This window comes from Primulina huaijiensis, chromosome 11 (assembly GCF_012295235.1).
Source record: "Primulina huaijiensis isolate GDHJ02 chromosome 11, ASM1229523v2, whole genome shotgun sequence".
NCBI lineage: Eukaryota > Viridiplantae > Streptophyta > Magnoliopsida > Lamiales > Gesneriaceae > Primulina > Primulina huaijiensis.
The window spans coordinates 11586355-11606831 of NC_133316.1; the positions used below are offsets into that span (position 1 = coordinate 11586355).

Consider the following 20477-nt stretch of genomic DNA (forward strand, 5'->3'; position numbering starts at 1 on the left):
GAAGACTCCGAAACAAAGTCATTCTAATGGTCAAGCTCAAGTGGCTGAATCACTCGGAAGAAGAAGCTACTTGAGAAACCGAAAGGGACTTGAAGAATCGCTACCCCGAACTATTCATTAAGTTCAAATTTCGAGTACGAAATTTCATTTAAAGGGGGAGGAATTGTAAGGTCCAAAATTAAGACGACGTAACCCAACTGCATGCAAATCTAAGAAATATGAAAAATAAGTAATTAATTGATTTAATTGCTTCATTGATTATGTGACATTCATGATTATATGTTAAATATGATTTAATTGTCATAATTCTTAAAATGTTTTTTTAAGGATTATTCAAGAATGGCTGAAAAACGTAAAATGTTTTTATTAAATAATTATTTTTAATTGTTTAAAATATGGTTGATGGTTTTTCTTATTTTTGAAAATAAGGGGTTTTGAGGTGATTTTAAAGCCGGGACATAAATTTTATCGATGTTGGGTTTTCAACAAAAATACGAACATTTTGGCAACCCGGATAAAAAATGCACAAACTTATTTTTAACAAAACTATTTTAATATTATAACTAAGTTCTTATTAAGACTAATGGGCCTAAATTATGAGCTTAATAGGCCTAAGCTTAATTAAGGATTTTATTAATATATAATATTGTAATTTCCCCAAACTCTAAACCAATCTCACGCCACTTTGGAAATTTGCACACACCAAAACACTCATCAAGATCCACGACAAACACAATATTTGAAGGGGAAATTTCGATTTTTTCAAGGGATTTCAGCCAAGGGTTTTCTTCACCGTCGTTCTTCGTATCGCCATCGAAAAATCGTGCGTTTAAAACGCAAAGGCATGCCATACATCTTTTTTTTTGTTTATCACATCGTATTATTGATTTAAAACACGTTTGTATGGAAGCATGGAGTTCTTATTAATATTTTCGTAATAGGGCATGCACATGGTGAAAAACATATGATTTTATGTTCCGAATTCACGTTTTTATATTGTTCTAGATGCTTCCATGATTAGGACATGATCAAGTAAGGATTTCACACAATTTAGAGTCATAGAACACCACCAAATCGATGCACAAGCACGAAACACGCAAGCAAGAACCAACTTCCTGTCATGGGTTTGGTAGTGCCCGGTTTAAGGGGATTAGCGGTTGGGCTTGGTTCAGTTGGACCAAGGCCTGGCTAGGGGTGTGTAGGATTCAGGGCCGAACACCAGGGCCGGGAAGGAGTCCTAGCCGAGAGGGCGACGCCTTTGTGCGTGAGTGCGCAGCAGCGCGCAGGGGAGAGACTCGGCCTGCGGGTTCTGGGCTGGGTCTGGTCAAGTCACTAGGGTCCTAGGAGGGTGCACACGGGTCTGGTTCAGGGGCTGGTCTAGGGGCTAGGTCCTAGGGGCGAGTTCGAATAGTCCTAAGCAAGGAAGGAGTCTCGGCCACTCCATGCATCAGTTGGTGTGGTTCGATTTTGGGGCTAGGGTCAGGTTACTTGGGTGCTTGGGGTCCAGTAGGGTCTAGGGAAGGGTTGGCTTGGTGTTGGCTCAGGCCAGCTCGAGATTGGCTCGATGGTTTATCAAGATGGCTCGAGGGTTGTATGGAGGGTTTGGTCTAGGGTTTTCCTGGAGAAAAATAATTGAAACATAGCTCACGGGGTCGAGTCATGGTTCACAAGGGCCAAATAATTATTAAAAGTCTAAGTTTTAAATTTAGGAATTTTATATTAAAGTTTGGGTTTTTTCGGGATTAAAACACCGTCAAAACGATTAATTAAAGATAAATTAAAAAGTCTCATTTTTAAGCTAAATAAAATTAGGAGAATTTTAATTTAAGCTTAAATAATTATTTGGGACATGTTGGAGTCAAGGAAATCAAGAAAAAGTCAAAAACGTAACATGTCACGTCCAGGAGTAAAACGATCTTTTTACACCTAAAAATAAAAGCTCTTTTGTATGCTATTATGATTATTCCAAATGTTTATGAATTTTTACTTGTTAAATTATTATTTTTTAATGTCTATTTTATTTTTATGATTTAAGGAAGACATTCAAAAGACATGTTGCATGCTTGGTTTCAAAAACAAAAAAATTATATGTTATGCATGATTTTATAAAGTGATGGAAATGTAAAACGTTGAAGGAAGTGAAGTAATTGTGACTATAATGATGTTATATTGGAGATATCGTAAGGGTTATGGTCTCAGTGGGAGCCCGACAATCGTGTTTCCAGTGACACCATTGAGGATAAGAGGATATGAGAATAAGAATGGGGATATCGTGAGAGAAAAGGCCCTAGAAGGAGCCCATTTATGGGAAAAGGCACCAGAGGGATCCCGACGATTGTATTTCCATTCGATGAGGATAGGTCAGGGCTCAGTTGACTAGTGAGAGTGTCGCTCATGTGCCCCGCCGCCCAGTACTGTGGTTACATGTAGATGGATCCATCGATTTTTTGAGGATTGATGAAAGTCAGAATTAACGATCTTAATTCAACAAAGGAAAAATAAAATTTTATTATCATGATAAAAAGGTTTTATGTTATGTTTTGAGAAACCCGAGGACCAGCGCTTCTACTTTTTCTGAGGACCAACGCTTCTATTTTTTCCGCATTTATGATTTATGATTCATGATTCACGTTAAAGATTTTAAGACTATTTATTTATATTTTTGAGAGATTTTGAGAGTTTTGTATGGGTATACTATTCAAATTTATTGCTTTTTAGGTTTGGTAAAACATTTGACGATTTCATTTTATGACTATTTCACTTGATTTTTAAAATACTAGTTGGTTGATGTTTTATTTTAAGGGGTAAAATATTTTTATGCAGTATAGGTATATGGCCAAAATAGTGAGTGGAAAAAAAAATTTTCTAGTACTTTTTAATCAATAAAAAGGGCAGACGTTTCACAGCAACTCCAGCAGAATTCTCAGCCGAATAAGAGACAATTTATGGGACCTCCTAAAGCTCAAGGGCAGCAAAAGCCCCAAGGACAATGAAAGAGATGCGGGCAACAGAAGCCACCACAACCTGGAGCACCAAAACCTGAAGAGATGCGACTGGGCAAATAATGCTATCGCTTACACTTTGGCAAGTGCATGTGGGGAACATACAAGTGCTTCATAAGCAAGGAAGAAGGACGTAAAGCTGCTGATTGCCCAAAGAAAAAAGGATTAACCATTGGCAGAGCTTATGTTATGCCTGCCGAGAAAGCTGAGCAAGATTCAGACATGACTTTGATTTCTGGTAACCTAATTGTTTAATATTTTTATATTGCTTTTGTTGCATGAAATGTTAAATTGGTAATGGGAATTGATTGGGATAGTAAGAACATAGAGAAAAATAGGTTGCATGCTCTACTATAGTTTGATTTAAGGGACGACATTGAGAATTATAGAAATTGGGCATAAAACATAAGCCATAATAATGCAAAGTAATGAAGCAAACCAAAATAAGAATTTTAGGGCTTAAATTGAAGAAATTGAAAACTTAGGGACAAAAGTGCGAAAATCAAAAATTTAAGGGCTAAATTGCATTAGGCCAAGAAATCAAGGGCTAAACCAAAAGTTTAGAGCATAATTTGATTGACCAAATTGAGGAATTTCGAAACTTTAAGTGGTTGAAAATGCAATTTTCAAAAAATTAGTTGCAAAAAATGTGCATTTTTCGAGAAATATTAGTGTCAAAATTTTCGAGAAATTTTGGGTAATTAATGATAGAAATTCTTTAAATTCAACATGATTGGATTTTTTGGTGTATTTGTCGCATGAAAGATATTCATTTTAGGTGTAGCTACCTACATATTGCTGGATTCGTGAGCTGCACACTCATTTATATCCGAGACATTCGTCAAGCGACTAAAGATTATACCAAAGGATATGGAATCAGTACAAGAATAAATTCATATGGTGACATTCATGAATGTCATCATATTAAATATTTAGTGACATTTAAGTTTTAGTGACACTTCCAACAAATGCCCTTATACCAATGTCGTCTTAAACTTCCTAATATTTTTTAATGTCATTATAAGATGTTAATGACAAATTCATATATGTTACTAATTATTCATATAATGACAATTTTAAATGTCAAGAAAACTCATGTTATAAAGACATTTATACATGTCTTGTTATTATAGTACTAATGACAAATTTATATGTCATTTAAAATCATTTATAATGACAACTAAAAGTGTCGTATATGTTATTTATAGTGACAATAAAAAAATGTCACTAATGATAGGTTATAAGGTTAATTTAAAATGTCTCATTATGTAACTGTAATGGCACTTACAAATGTCTTCTATACTAGTATATAAGGATATTGAAAATTGTCATTAATAGTTGTTTATAATGACTTTTTGAAATGTCTCCATATGAGTTTTACAATGACATTTTTTATGTAAATGATTTAATGTTCTATATCACATTTAATGTTCTATTGTGACATAAAAATGTCATATTTTATGAAATGTCATCGATTTTCAATATTTTCATGATATAATATTCAAAGATATAACAAATTAACATAAATACAAATACAAAATTTTAAAATAGAAATTAAATTTCTAATCAATAATTGTCATTAATTTTGCAATCATTAAGGTATAATACTGACAAATTTGTAACCTCGAAAAATATCTATACACCAATAAATGTACCAAATGTATTTAGTTTAAGAACTAGCAAACAGTTAAGTCTTGTACAGAAAAACATAAGCAAACTTCTAACGCATCTTCATTCTTCAACTATCACATCTTAATGAAAATCCAATATTCTTGTCACCTACAATAAAAATTCATACATTTGTGTGAATGAAATAAAATTAAAGAAGCACAAAATGAAGAGATTAAAATTTAATTTAAACTAGTGAATATCATACCAAATGATAAACTGGAAAATTATTATTTATCCAAATGCACCTAGTAGAAATCTTCCTCATTAACTGTCAACTGCAAATATAATTGATATTGGTTTAAAAAGATACTAACATGACGGACATAACAATAAATACTAGTTAATTGAAAAGTTGAATATCGTACCAAATGACAAGGCCAAGCTATCATTCCTCCAAGTGTATCCCTAATCTTTTGTAAAAGATCATATGGCCTAATCAAACTCTCTTCCCGTTCTAGGACAACTAGAACTTGTATTTCACACCAATTTGGTCCCAATGTCTGTCTTCATACTTTGGTATTTGTATCCATGCTACGAACCGCTCGTTTTGCCACAATTTTCGTCGAATCAAATAGACTTTTTATTGAGACGGAACATCCAATCTACGTGAAAGTGCAAAAGAGAAGGTTTTAAGAAAAACAATTATAAAGTACAATCATCAACAACCATTATGCTAATGAGTATGTCCAGCTAGCCAGAAAACAAAAAAGCATAAAGAAACATCATTCAAATTAGTTAACTCATGACAGCAAAAAGCAAGAGATTTTACTTAACAGTACAAAAAACAGATAGAAAATTTCATTTAGAAAAAATAGGCAATATGTGCTAGTCTTTGTAACAGTAAAACACAGCCCAACGTCAATCAAGAATGCTTCTACCGAGATAATAGATGAATTAAACCCATCCAAATTTGGGAAAATAATAGCGTAAGATAATATGTTAATTTAATTGCATATATTAAATAAAATGTCAGTTTCAATGCTGAATCAATAAAGTACTAACTCAATATAATAATAAAGTAATAAAACTAGAAAAAGACTTTATCCTAGGAGATAATGGACTACTAGAGGATGTTGTGTGTTGTATATTTTTGTAATTTGAACCAAGGTTTTGGTTTGGTTGATTGCAAATCTTTGATTCTAACATTGCAATGTGTTGGCCTTGTTTTCTAATTTGCTCATCCATTTTTTCTAACTTTGTCTTTTGCTCCATTTGTTTTCTAATTTGGTCATCCATTTTTTCTAACTATGTCTTTTGCTCCATCACTATTCGTTTGCATGTACTACGGCTTGGAACTTCTCCCCATAAATCAGATGGGTTAACTCCATCGCCAAGCATACACACTCGGCCTGGTCTATCTGGTCAAATGATTTGAGCAAATACGTCATTTTGACCAATTTGATCATCCTCATCTTCAGGGAGTTGATTTTATAGTTCTTTCTGAAACGTCCACTACTCGTTTTCTTAAAAAATACTAGAAATTTTTTTTTCTTTTTCTTCCCTTAATATTCGGCCAAAATTAAAATCATACATATATATGTACTTTAAAATACCTTGCTCCATTTTAAAATTAACACAACCAACTATATATGAAAATCAAAGGAAATAAAATCTTCAAACGTTTTCAACTCCTAATTTAACAATCAAGCTAAAACTAACAACCTCGCAAAAATTACTAAAAAGCATAATAAAAGTCGTAAAAGTATCTTCAACATAAACATAAAATCCTAAATCATAAACATAAGTGCAGAAGAACAAGAGCTGGTCCTCAGGTTATGTGCACCTTCAATCCAGTCAGATCAGCCATCAAGATCTCCATTATCATTATTATCATATTCATATTCGTATTCTATTTTCATTTCGTTGAATTCAGATCGTTAATTGTGATTTTCGTATTCTTATTCGTATTCGTATTAGGGTGATAGATCCATCTACATGTAACTACAGTACTGGGCGGCGAGGACATCAGCGACGCTCTCACCCGTCAACTGAGCCTTGGCCTATGTATTAAAATATCATGTCATTGGAAATACGATCGTCAGGCTTCCTCTGAGGCTTTCTACCGTAAACGAACTCCCTCTAGGGCATTTTCCCTCCCGATATCTCCAATCATCTCATCGTATCATCGTATTAGTCACAATTACTTTACCTCCTTAATAAATATATAAAATATAAAACAGCATTAAGGGCACTACCATAACGTTTACTAATTTTTGTGCGTAAAATTACCGTTTTACCCCCAGAAGTAAAATTTTTCATATTTATCCTTAGAACTCGGAACAACGTCCCAAATCATCCCAAACTTATCCTAATACCTTAAAAGACTCCCATAAATATTTCTTAGGCTAAAAATTTAGCTTGTCGATATGTTTACCGATTCGTTTTTAAACATAGACGTACAACTCGGTTTGGACTCATATGGACTCGAAACTTAACCAAACTTTAACCAAATCTTAATAACACCTAAATAACCCATATTCAGCCCAAATCAAGCCAATTATAACCCTTGAACAAGCCTAAAACCTTGCTGGAAAATTCTGCTCATTTTTTGAAATCCCTAATCTATCCTACCATGGTTTCCTTCAAGCCTAGGCCATAACCATAACGTCTAGACCCTAACCAACCATCCTAGGACCTAGTCCACACCCTAGGGACCCTTCTGGAATGAGCCTACAATTCCTAGAGCCACCAGTCCTAAGCCGCTCCCCTTCATGCACTATACGCCCCAAAAACGACGTGCAGCCTATGTGCCCCATGTCCAGCCCTTGCACCGCCTATCTAGGACTATGACTAGCCTCCCTTAGAACCCTTGAACATCTCCCATACAATAGCTAGCAGCCTCCCTTTCCTAGGATGAAAAACGCAAACCCTAGCCCCTAGAAACCCAATTTTCGTTCATCCTTTTACCCTAACTTTTCCAGCCTTTAGTCGTACACCTAGGACCCTTAAATATGTGAAAAAACATCTCTTCAACTACCCCTACCATGGCAGCCCCTTTGTACATCATTATGAAGAGTTTTTTTTTAAAAAAAGAAAACTCTAATTTTATGGATAATAAGTCATAAGAACGAAAATACAAGGTAGTGTTTCATATTTTTCATGCAAACATGCTTCAAACATATAGTATGGTGTGATAGATGAGAAAAAAGAAGATTAAGGCACGCCTTTACGTTTTTAACGCACAAATTTACGTTGACGATTGCGAAGAACGACGACGAATGTCACGCCCCGAGTCCGAAGCATCGGTGACATCCGGCATTGTTTAACAATTACATTGAAAACAACAAAGCCTCGTATCAAATCAAACCAGTCTTTTTCATAAATAAAATATTGTCTTACAATGACAATGATATAAATACATCAGAGTTTTTTGAAATACGGAAAACTAAACAAAAGGGAGAAAGTGGTTCTTGATCTTGATCATCGTTCACCAACCCCAGAAAGCTTCCTGCTCCTCCTTATTTATTTGCTCTTCAGTTTTATCTAAAATTTGTAAGGGGTGAGTGTTTTGGGAAACACTCAGCAAGTGGGGGTCGATCGATTCCAGAGATACATATAGAACTTAATTCTTTAAAAACTTTCTTTTAACATACTTTCATAACATACTTTCAAAACTCAATATTCTTGACATGACACAACAAAAACGAAGCGAATAAAAGACGGAGCTTATCAAATGATTCAGAACAGAACAGAAACAATTCAGATCAGTTCAGAGCAGACAAAACACATTGTTACTCATCTCATTTCCATGGTCAAATTATCCCCAATATGTTAGTCCTCTAAGGGGTGAGGCCAGAACATGGTTTTATACCCACCAATGGGGGCCAGAACAGAACATGGTTTTATACCCACTAATGGGGGCCAGACTGAATTACAATTTTCATCCCATTTCAAATTCGAATCGTAACAGTGCAACAGAATTCAGAAGTAACATACAGAAGTTTTCAGACATTCAGATTTCAGAATTTTCCTACTTACACAGCGGAATCAAGAAATTCAAAGCACAGAACAGAACAGATAATCGATCGAAATTTTAAACAGAACATACTAGTATTTTCGAAAAAGGACACACCTTCATGCATGTCACATTATTTATATCAAAGTTTAAAATTAGAAAGAAGCTACGTAAACCAAAAGCCCACTTACTGTATTTTGAAGGAAATTTCTTGTTGAAAATTGGGCAGCACTTCGACGCTATTTCAACAACTGTGATCTCTAATTGGGCAGCACTTAGATTATAACTTCGAGTAGACTGAGTCGTGATTTCGACAGCACTTCGACGCAGTATTGCAACTCCGGACTGTACGAACTTTTCTTCCTTTTCTTGGGGTCGGCCGAATGCTGTTGGGAGAGGGAGAAAGGGCCGAAATTTTGGAGCTTTTGAGTGGAGTTTTTGGTGTGGTGTGGTGGTATAGCATGGTCTAGTTATAGGTGCCAACAATGGCTTCTCACCTCCCCAAGTGCACGCCTCCTTGCTCTCCAAGATATGGAATAAATGTAGTCAAGGGTTAATAAATTATCAAGATCCATACTAAACATCAAGGGTCATTTCCCGCATCATCAATATGCCCTAGCCCTTAGCTCCTTCATAGGTTAACGCAAAGGTTATTTCTTGCACATTTAATTTGTCCAAATTCTTGGCTCATCTTGTAGCTCCTTTTTTGTTCTTGTTAGGACAAGATTGGTTGACCTGCTTTGAGCTGACGAATTGAATCCTTGAGCTGGGGTTTTATTCCTCCCGTGACAGTACTTCAATGGATGCAGTTACTTCTAGCTTGGCCTCCCGTTGGGTTAATCTCCGAGCATTGAAGCTATTTTCTCGAGTTAAGTTAGCTGAAATCTAAGTTAATATTCAAGTTATCTAGTTGGCATAAATATTTTAGTGCTTAGTTTGAGTTAAACTTCAAGTTCGTATTACTTACTTGGCTCGTAAAATCCCGGGTTCTCACATCCCTCCCTCCTTATTGAATGTTTCGTCCTCGAAACTTGCGTTAGCTTGATCTTTCGAATAGATGAGGGTATTGTGATCGCATATTCTCTTCGAGTTCCCAAGTTGCCTCCCTTTCGGTATGATTTGACCACTGTACCTTGACATAAGGTATTGTCCGGTTTCTCAACACTTGGTCTTTTGAGTCCACTATTCGGGTAGGGACTTCTTCGTATTTGAGTTCTTCGTTGAGGTTTCCTTCAATCAGCAGCGGTGCAACTTTGAGTGCATGACTGTGGTCTGGGACATACTTCCTCGGCTGTGAGATGTGGAAAACATTGTGAATCCTGGACATATCAGGCAGCAAAGCAAGACGGTAGGCTAAAGTTCCCACCTTTTCCAATATTTCGAACGGTCCCACATATCTCGGGTTTAACTTTCCGGATTTACTGAACCGAACCACTCCTTTCATGGGAGAGACTTTGACGTAAGCTTTTTCACCAATCTCTAATTCTAACGGTCTTCTTCTCATATCTGCCCAGCTCTTTTGTCTATCTTGGGCTGTTTTGAGTCTCTCTTTGATTACAGCTACTTTGTCAAAGGTTATTTGTACAAGTTCTGGTTCGGTAACAGCTTTTCTCCGACCTCGTCCCAATATAGAGGCGACCTACACCTTCTACCATACAAAGCTTCATACGGAGCCATCTCGATGCTACTATGATAGCTGTTATAGGCGAATTCTATCAGGGGTAACTGTTCACTCCAATTTCCATGAAAATCCAGAGCACAGGCTCTCAACATGTCCTCGAGGGTTTGAATTGTCCTCTCGTTTTGGCCATCAGTCTGAGGATGATAGGCTGTGCTGAGAGTGACTTTGGTTCCCATCGCCTTTTGAAAACTTTTCCAGAATCTTGATACAAATCTTGGGTCTTTGTCAGACAGTATACTTACTGGGACTCCGTGTAGTCTCACTATGTTGTCCATATATAATGTAGCTAACTTGTCCAAGTTGTAATTCATCCGCACTGGCAAGAAATGTGCAGACTTGGTCAATCTGTCAATGATTACCCAGATCCCATCGTGACCTTGCCTTGATCTTGGTAGTCCGACTACAAAGTCCATAGATATGTTATCCCACTTCCATTTTGGTATTTCCAATGGTTGTAAAAGTCCTCCAGGCCTTTGATGTTCTGCCTTGACTTGTTGACAGGTTAGGCATTTGGAAACAAAGACGGCTACGTCTTTCTTCATTCCATTCCACCAGTAGTTGTTCTTCACGTCTCTGTACATTTTGGTGCATCCTGGATGTACTGAAAATCTCGATTTATGTGCCTCGGTCATTACTTCTTCTCGAATTCCATCGACATCGGGCACATAGAATCGCCCTCTCATCCAAAGGATATCATTCTCATCAATTTGAAATTCTGGAAGTTTTCCTCCTTGGATATGTTCTTTAATTTTAAGGATGGAGGTGTCTTGGCTCTACTTCAAATTGATGGTTTCCCGGAGTCCTGATTGTGCTGATAGTGAATATAAGCTTACTTTTCCAAAGTTTCTTCGGCTTAAAGCATCTGCCACCTTATTCGCCTTACCCGGATGATAATTGATTACCAAATCATAATCTTTTAGATGTTCCATCCACCTTCTTTGCCTCATATTTAATTCTTTTTGGGTGAAAATGTACTTGAGGCTCTGATGGTTAGTAAAAACTTCACATTTTACTCCATAAAGGTAGTGCATCCATATTTTAAGCGCAAATACCACTGCGGCTAACTCCAAGTCATGAGTGGGGTAATTCTGCTCATATGGTTTTAGTTGCCGTGAGGCATAAGCAATTACCTGACCCTCTTGCATAAGTACACACTCTAATCCTCCTTTTGAAGCATCACTATATACAGTGAAGTCCTTGCCATCTTCAGGGAGGATTAATACTGGTGTAGTTGCGAGTTTTGTTTTCAGGGTTTCAAAACTCTTCTCACATGCTTCATTCCAAATGAACTTTGAGTTCTTCTGAGTAAGTTTAGTAAGAGGAATGGCAATTGATGAAAATCCTTCCACGAACTTCCTATAATAGCCAGCTAAACCCAGAAAACTCCTTACTTCAGTCACCGTCTTTGGTTGTGGCCAATCTTTGATTGCTTCCACTTTCTTAGGGTCTACTGACACTCCAAGTTCAGAAATTATATGGCCTAGGAATGCCACTCTTTAACCAAAATTCACACTTCTTGAATTTGGCATAGAGTTCTTTCTCATGTAGTGTTTGCAGAGTGAGACGTAGATGTTCTCTATGTTCTTCTTCACTTGGTGAGTATACCAAGATATCATCTATAAAAACAACCACAAATCTGTCGAGGTATGATTTGAATACTCGATTCATCAGGTCCATGAATGCTGCAGGAGAATTTGTCAGACCAAAGGGCATTACTGTGAATTCGTAATGTCCATATCTTGTTCTAAAAGAAGTTTTAGGGATATCGTCTGCTTTGACCTTTAACTGATGATATCCTGATCTTAAATCAAGCTTTAAGAAAACCTTGGCTCCTTTTAGCTGATCGAAAAGATCATCTATTCTCAGGAGTGAGTACTTATTCTTTATGGTTATCTTGTTCAACTCCCGGTAATCAATACGTAGCCTCATGCTCCCGTCTTTTTTCTTTACGAATAGCACTGGAGCTCCCCACGGGGATACACTTGGGCGAATCTGCTTCTTGTCTAATAATTCCTGGAGTTGCTCTTTTAAATCCTCCAATTCAGCTGGAGCCATTCGGTATGGTGCCTTTGATATGGGAGCAGCACCAGGGGCCAAGTTGATTTCAAATTCTACTTCCCTATCGGTTATCTCACCCGGTAGTTCTTCAGGGAAAACGTCTGGAAATTCTTGAACAATTGGAATATCTTCTAACTTTGAGGCTTCTTCTTCCTTGATCTCATTGATCATTGCCAGATAAATCTCTTCACCTCCTTTTATGGCCTTCCAGGCATGTGAGGCAGATAGTAGAGATTTCCGTTCCTTGGATTTCCCGTGGTATATGACTTCCTCTTTTTTCGAAGTCTGAAGTCTAATATCTTTCCTTTGACAGTATACCATGGCATGGTTTTTAGCCAACCAGTCCATTCCAAGAATGATGTCAAACTCAACCATATTGAGTTGAATCAATTCCGCTTTGAAAGTTTGATTGCTGATACAAATTTTACAGTTTCGATACACTTTGTGTGATTCAATTACTTTTCTCGTCGGTGTTGCCACTCTTAAGGATTCACTAAGAGTATCATGTTTAAGTTTAAGCTTTTTAGCAAATCTTCTAGACACAAATGAATGTGTGGCACCACAATCAAACAATGCATATGCAGGCATTTTATTGAGAAAAATGGTACCTGCCACCACTTCGTTGGTATTATCAGCTTCTTCTTGGGTTATCGCGTACACTCGAGCATTAGTCTTGTTTTCATGCTGTTTACTGGGCCTCGTCCCTTTGTCCTTGTTGTCTGGACAATCTTTAATTCTATGACCCACCTTTCCACACTTAAAACAAGCGCTTGTCTTCCGATAACATTCTCCAACATGTTTCCGTTGACATGTATCACACCACTTTCCTTCGGTGTTACCCGCACTGCCAGAACTTCCTTTGAAAGACCCACCTGAATAATTTGGTTTCTTAAACTTGGGACCATTCTGAGTAGATTGATTGTTCATCAGCCTTTTGTTCTTGTTTTCTTCCTCGCGTCGCTTGATATCAGTTTCTGCGCTCGTTGTAGCGCCCATCAAATCCGCAAAGTTGTTTGGCTTGAATACTGCCAATGCTGACTGAATTCGACTGTTGAGTCCCTTCTTGAAATGATGCATTTTTAACTTTTCATCCGACATGATCGTTGGGACATAAGTTCCCAGATCGTTGAATCGTGAAGTGTACTCAATTACTGACATGTCTGGAGCCTGTTTGAAGCTTTCAAATTCACCCAACTTCTGTAGTCTAAATTCAGCTGGATAGTATTGTTTCAAAAACTCTCTTTTAAAAATTTGCGATGTGATCTCTTCCACCTCTGTCAAAGATGGCGACATAGTTTCCCACCATTTCCTAGCTTTGTCTTCCAAAAACGGTGTTACAACCTCCACTCTCAGTTCTTCAGGTATCTCCAGTAAATGCAATTGTGTTTCGACGTTCTTGAGCCAGTTGTGACTGACTTCCGGGTCTGGGTTTCCATCGAAAGTTGGAACTCGATTCCTTCTTAGAGCTTCATAATTGTATTTAATTCCACGCGATTGTGGTTCTTGAGGTGGTTGGATGGCGTTAGCTAATGGGTTCACGAATCCTTGCAACGTCGCAGCTACGATAGTGGCTATTGCCATCATATCTTCTTGGCTAAGGTTTACTCTCTGAGGTGGTGGTGGATTTTCATTTTGATTGGCGCCACGAGGGTTACGGTTGTTTCGGGGTGGTCTGCCTGTCATATCCTATAAACATGTATTTTATTAATTTGTTTGCCACAATATTTAATCAAATAAATCATTTCATTAAATGGTAAAAAAAATTTTCATACAATCAATCTTTTCAGAATAAATGTTTAATCAAATAGTTCTAGGTACAAGTGGTGCCTATTCTAGAGTTCTTTCCCTACCCATCTATAACTTCACCGTCTCCTTCTGCTTCATTAATTTCTTCCTCTACGGGGTTTTCTTCTAGTTGTTCCATGAGTTCTTCCATGTTGGTCATTTCATTTTGCAAGTGCTCAATGTAATTCTGCAGTTTTGTGTTGTGATGATCAAGGTTGTTTACTTGATCTTGTAGCTCCTGTATTGTTGATTGACTCACTTTCTCATTGATTTCTTGATCTGCGATCTGTTCCTCCAGACAGCGTTGCGTTTTGATAAGGCTATCGTCCCGGATTTTGAGGGTAAAAATCCTATCCTGAGCTTTGTTTAACGCTTGCTTGGTGATTTCGTGTCGACGTTCCGACTCTAGATGATAAGCGGCATAACATCTTACGTCCTCGCGTAGTTTCTTCTCTTCCTCTCTGGCCTCATGAAGATCCTCCGTCATGCATACATTATTCCCGTCTAACTGAAAATTATCTCTTTCGAGTTTCTCATTTTTTTTCTTTCAGTGTTTTAATTTCTGACTCTTTTTCCTGAAGTTGATTTTGAAGTTCATTTATAATGCGTTGAAGATCCATGTTGTTTTCCTAAAAAAACAATTTTATACATAAGATAATTATCAAATTTTTAAATATGCAATAGAAGGATAATAGAAAGTTTCAAAATAATTTGGTACACATAGTATTTACTTAGTCACAAATTTTATTACAACCCAGATATTATAATGCTAATCTAATCGAACATCTCTCCGCCATCACTGTCACTGGAGCTGTCATCTCCAGCCACCTCCATCGGTGCTACCTCCTCTTCCTCCATGTTCTCTATCACCAAATGCAGGTAATTATTCTGATCTTGAAGTCTGTCCATGGTGCCATGGAGCTTCGAAATGTACCGATCCTGTCTGGCGTTGTACTCCTCCTGGCGCTGACAGGCCTGAGCAGCACGTCCTCGCTCTATCTCCACTCTATCCAATAAATCCCTGTTAAGTGCAGCTAAGCGCGTGATGCGAGCGGAATCGGTCGGTATCTGCAGCAGCTGGCTCTCCGCCAAGTCCAGATGATGAGTCAATCTTTGTACATCAGTCTCCAGTATGAGTCTACTCTCAATAATCTCCTGTTTCTCCAACTTTTCTCTAGCCAGTTGCGCCTTCAGGGTCGCAATTTATCTAGTCTGATTGTCAATCGTGAGCTGGCGCATGCGAAGGACAGCCTGAGCACGGGTACGTGGAGCAGCCATTTCCTAGGATAAAATCGAAGGCAAAGCATTAGAATCGTATAAAAGATAGAAAGGCACAAATAATAGAAACAAAGTGGTCGTGGAAAAATAATTTTGATACTAAGAATTGCAAAACGATTGAAGGGATAGATTTCTGAAGTCTATTCGAAATTTAAGAATCAGATGAAAGTTGGATTTCAAGAACAGATGAAAGTTGGACTCAAATTGGGATGCACTGGGCTTTTGCCAAAATTTGACTTCGCCAAGTTTTGTATATCAAAATCCCAGCGGGATTATGAACCTGGCGGCTCTGATACCACTTAAATGTCACGCCCCGAGTCCGAAGCATCGGTGACATCCGGCATTGTTTAACAATTAAATTGAAAACAATAAAGCCTCGTATCAAATCAAACCAGTCTTTTCATAAATAAAATATTGTCTTACAATGACAATGATATAAATACATCAGAGTTTTGCGAAATGCGGAAAACTAAACAAAAGGGAGAAAGTGGTTCTTGATCTTGATCATCGTTCACCAACCCCAGAAAGCTTCCTGCTCCTCCTTATTTATTTGCTCTTCAGTTTTATCTGAAATTTGTAAGGGGTGAGTGTTTTGGGAAACACTCAGCAAGTGGGGGTCGATCGATTCCAGAGATACATATAAAACTTAATTCTTTAAAAAATTTCTTTTAACATACTTTCATAACATACTTTCAAAACTCAATATTCTTGACTTGACACAACAGAAACGAATCGAATAAAAGACGGAGCTTATCAAATGATTCAGAACAGAACAGAAACAATTCAGATCAATTCAGAGCAGACAAAACACATTGTTACTCATCTCATTTCCACGGTCACATTTTCCCCAATATGTTAGTTCTCTAATGGGTGATGCCAGAACATGGTTTTATACCCACCAATAGGGGCCAGACAGAATTACAATTCTCGTCCCATTTCAAATTCGAATCGTAACAGTGCAACAGAATTCAGAAGTAACAGACAGAAGTTCTCAGACATTCAGATTTCAGAATTTTCCTACTGACACAGCGGAATCAAGAAACTCGAAGCACAGAAAAGAACACATAATCGATCGAAATTTTAAACAGAACATACTAGTATTTTCGAAAAAAGACACACCTTCATGCATGTCACATTATTTATATCAAAGTTTAAAATTAGAAAGAAGCTACGTAAACCAAAAGCCCACTTACTGTATTTTGAAGGAAATTTCTTGTTGAAAATTGGGCAGCACTTCGACGCTATTTCAACAACTGTGATCTCTAATTGAGCAGCAATTTGATTATAACTTCGAGTAGACTGAGTCGTGATTTTGACAGCACTTCGACGCAGTATTGCAACTCCGGACTGCATAAACTTTTCTTCTTTTTCTTGGGTTCGGTCGAATGCTGTTGGGAGAGGGAGAGAGGGCCGAAATTTTGGAGCTTTTGAGTGGAGTTTTTGGTCTGGTGTGGTGGTATGGTTTGGTCTATTTATAGGTGCCAACAATGGCTTCTCACCTCCCCAAGTGCACGCCTCCTTGCTCTCCAACATATGGAATAAATGTAGTCAAGGGTTAATAAATTATCAAGCTCCATACTAAACATCAAGGGTCATTTCCTGCATCATCAATATGCCCTAGCCCTTAGCTCCTCCCGCAGCTCCTTCATAGGTTAACGCAAAGGTTATTTCTTGCACATTTAATTTGTCCAAACTCTTGGCTCATCTTCTAAATCCCTTTTTGTTCTTGTTAGGACAAGATTGGTTGAGCTGCTTTGAGCTGACGAATTGAGTCCTTGAGCTGGGGTTTTATTCCTCTCGTGACAGTACTTCAATGGATGCAGTTACTTCTAGCTTGGCCTCCCGTTGGGTTAATCTCCGAGCATTGACGCTATTTCCTCGAGTTAAGTTAGCTGAAATCTAAGTTAATATTCAAGTTATCTAGTTGGCATAAAAATTTTAGTGCTTAGTTTGAGTTAAACCTTAAGTTCGTATTACTTACTTGGCTCGTAAAATCCCGGGTTCTCAACGAACGACCTTGGCTTGAATTTCCCTTGAAGAATTCGAAACTTCCTTGTAATTCTTATGTGCGTGCCGTGAGGTTATGAGAGAAAATAGTTTGAGAGGGGAAGGATAGTGGGGCGTGTGAATTGTGGGTTATGGGGTGGGGTTTTGTATTTTAAATAGCAAATAAAATACTAATGGTAGCTTAGGCCCATTAACTAGGTTAGTTAGGCCCAATAAGCTCATTAGTGCTTAATAAAATTATTTTGTTTAATAAAGTTTGTGAAATTATTAGCCGAGTTGTCAAAACGTTCGTATTTTTGTTGAAAATCCAACACCGATATAAATTACGTCCCGACGTATAAAATCATCTCAAAACTACTTATTTTCAAAATAATAAAAAAAATCACTCTTAATTTAAATAATTAAAAACAATTAACTAATAAAAATATTTTCTATTTTTCATCCCTCGGTCTCCGTTCCTCGATCACAACACGAATAACCTTTAAAAATATATTTTAATACAACCATGTAGAAAAGTATATTTTAGAAATGTCAACATGCATAATATAATTAATTTATTCAATTAAAACAATTAATTGAAACACACAAGGAATTTAATAACTTGTATGCATGTTGTTCACGTAGACCTTCTAATTTTCGAGAAGTTACACTTTTATTGCAACCTTCACCAAAAAATCAAAATCCATAATTTATTCATATTGATTATGAAAACAAATATTTGAAAGTAATATAGTTGAAGTTTATAAAAACGACTTACCAATTTTTTTGCCACAATGTTGCGTGAGGGACTTCCATTAGCATGAGTGAAACGGGCATGAAATAATTCAACTCGTGATGGAGGTCGGCCTTTTTCTTTTTTCTAATATGTAATTGGTTAAAAGTTTGTAGATTCTAATGCATGTAGAATTATAAGATTAATAAGATAAATTACCAATTTTTGTTGCACTTGAGCGAAAGATCTTTTTCCAGTTATCTGATTCATTATCTTTTGGTTCCGAGAAATCTTATTTTTTTCACTTCTCTCCTGATACATTAAATTCAACTTGGTACACAAGACAAAATTCTACATGAACATTTTTCTAAACATATAAAATATTGTATACCTTTTACTTTTCTGAGTTCCACTGAGCAACTAGTTTCACATATTGTTCTACAAAACTACAAAAGCTCTTTTATCTCTTTCTTGCAGAAGAAATTGCATTGGCAATTCAGGATCATAATACTTCTTTTTTAGTTCTAACTTCCAGTTTCTCCATTTTTTTGCTATTGAACGTAGCCTCCAACTTTCTGTTCCAGGAGGAAGGTCTTACTTTTCCTACAAAGGCATTTAGACAATTTACCCACATAGTAAAAAATTATTTAATAAAATAATTTTTCAATAACCTTTCATTTACCTTTATAACATCTAGCATTATTTTCTTACTATCCAGGGGCATTTTATGCCAATCTTCCACGTCAATCGGACAAAATTTATCATTTCTTGCCTAAGTACCCAAAAAATCAGCAAATTTAGTTCTTCTTGATCCAATAGGACGTCCCATATCATCACATCGAATCTTAATATGTGGCAGCGGGCTCAGTCTACCCTAAATTTCTTTCATAAATGTAGGGCCTCTAGTTTTCTTCTCAACGTCAAGAGATTCACTTTCGCTATCTACGTCAAGATGCAAAAAAGAGAAATAAATGATTGAATAAATAAAGTGAAATGAGTTATTACATTTTTCGTATAGGTTACCATGATCAGATTCTTCGTCCATAAAACCATTTTTAGCATGTGGGTTATTGTTGAATGTGATCCTAGAAGTCAAACCTGTATGTCTTTATATGGATAAATAAAGGATGAAGTATTATAAAAAGTTATATCTAAATGTAATCATCGGAACTAAAAAACTGTAATTTCATGTCTTTCTATATCTTAATTTTTAGGATGTTACCTTGTAATTCAATGTCTTTTTGATTTGAAGCTTCATCTATTTGGTTTCTTGATGCACCTTGTATGCTTTGACAATCTGCACAAGCATTATTTCAACAAAATATATGCAAATTGAGTTTATAATTATATTAAAAAAATTTCTGACCTTTTCCACTAATTACCACATTCTCAAGTTCTCTTGTATGATAGACTTGAATAAAATATACATCATGTAAAAGAAAAAAGTTCAAATAAGAGTTATACACAAGACAAGACATATTTTTTATGTATAAATAAGATGCTACCTCTTTCTTTTGAATTTCGAGTTGTGTGATCGTCAATCAAAATCAGTGGTTGAGCATTTGTCTTATCTTGAAGTTGAATATGAGTATTTCCAACATTTTTATTTTTAAGAGTCATTGCTATCAAAAGCAAGTTATATAAGGTAAATAAAGCATTAATAAGCATTATACCTAATTATATCAAAATTTAATCTTTTGAAATAAAAAATTCTTAAGTTTCATATATTTTTATATCTAATACCTTGTACATCATTGTGTTGCTGCTTTGAAACTTCATACGTTTGGTTATTTAGCATACCTTGTATGTTTGGACATTCTGCACAAGTATTGATTCCACCAAATTAAATATAAGCAAGTTAAGTTTTAATTATAAGCAACAAAGTTCTAACATTTTTCGCTAGATACCATGTTACCAAGTTCTCTTGCAAGACTGACTTGAACAAATTATACAACATTCATACAAATGCAAAAGGTCAAATAAGAATTATACACAAGCAACAAACAGATTGTTTTTGTGTAAAATGCGATGATACCTCTTTCTTTTGAATTTCGAGTTACATGACTGGCAAATATAATATGTGGTTGTGTATCTTCCTTATCTCGAATATGAAAATGATATTTTCCCAAAAATTTACTCTCACGAGTCATTCCTATCAAAATAAAATGTTAAAAATTACAAATGATTTTCTATAGAATAAATAAAACATGAAGTAAGCATTATACATATCCAAACATAATCGTTTCAAATAAAATACTATAAGTTTCATATATTTTTATATGTAATACCTGTAAATCATTGTGTTGGTGCTTTGAAACTCCATCCATT

The 20477-nt window shown here is 36.3% G+C and overlaps 1 protein-coding gene across 4 annotated transcripts; it reads right to left on the reverse strand.

Moving 5' to 3' along the window:
• Positions 1–4614: 4614 nt before the first annotated feature.
• LOC140987197 (uncharacterized) lies at positions 4615–20410 on the reverse strand. Of its 4 annotated transcripts, none has more exons than XM_073455609.1 (9): positions 20185–20410; positions 19893–19967; positions 19655–19771; positions 19516–19560; positions 19372–19446; positions 19173–19247; positions 5039–5275; positions 4879–4948; positions 4615–4781 (listed from the first exon to the last, which is right to left on the reverse strand). In XM_073455609.1, the coding sequence occupies exons 1-7, from the start codon at positions 20297–20299 to the stop codon at positions 5241–5243; spliced, it is 537 nt and encodes a 178-aa protein (XP_073311710.1). In that variant the 5' UTR covers positions 20300–20410; the 3' UTR covers positions 4615–4781; positions 4879–4948; positions 5039–5240. The 4 variants fall into 4 exon arrangements, with proteins under 4 accessions (XP_073311710.1, XP_073311712.1, XP_073311709.1 ...); XM_073455608.1 differs by lacking the exons at positions 4615–4781; positions 4879–4948; positions 5039–5275 and adding exons at positions 18369–18461; positions 18541–18752; positions 18832–19091; XM_073455611.1 differs by lacking the exon at positions 19173–19247.
• Between the last annotated feature and the right edge of the window lie 67 nt (positions 20411–20477).

Excerpts from the sequence above, each read along its gene's own strand:
- LOC140987197 (XM_073455608.1), bottom strand. The coding sequence starts at position 20,299 with ATGACTCGTGAGAGTAAATTTTTGGGAAAATATCATTTTCATATTCGA. Across the intron at positions 19,968-20,184 it reads TCGAAATTCAAAAGAAAGAG|AATGTCCAAACATACAAGGT; the intron begins GTATCATCGCAT and ends ATACTTGTGCAG. Across the intron at positions 19,092-19,172 it reads GGACGAAGAATCTGATCATG|ATAGCGAAAGTGAATCTCTT; the intron begins GTAACCTATACG and ends ATCTTGACGTAG.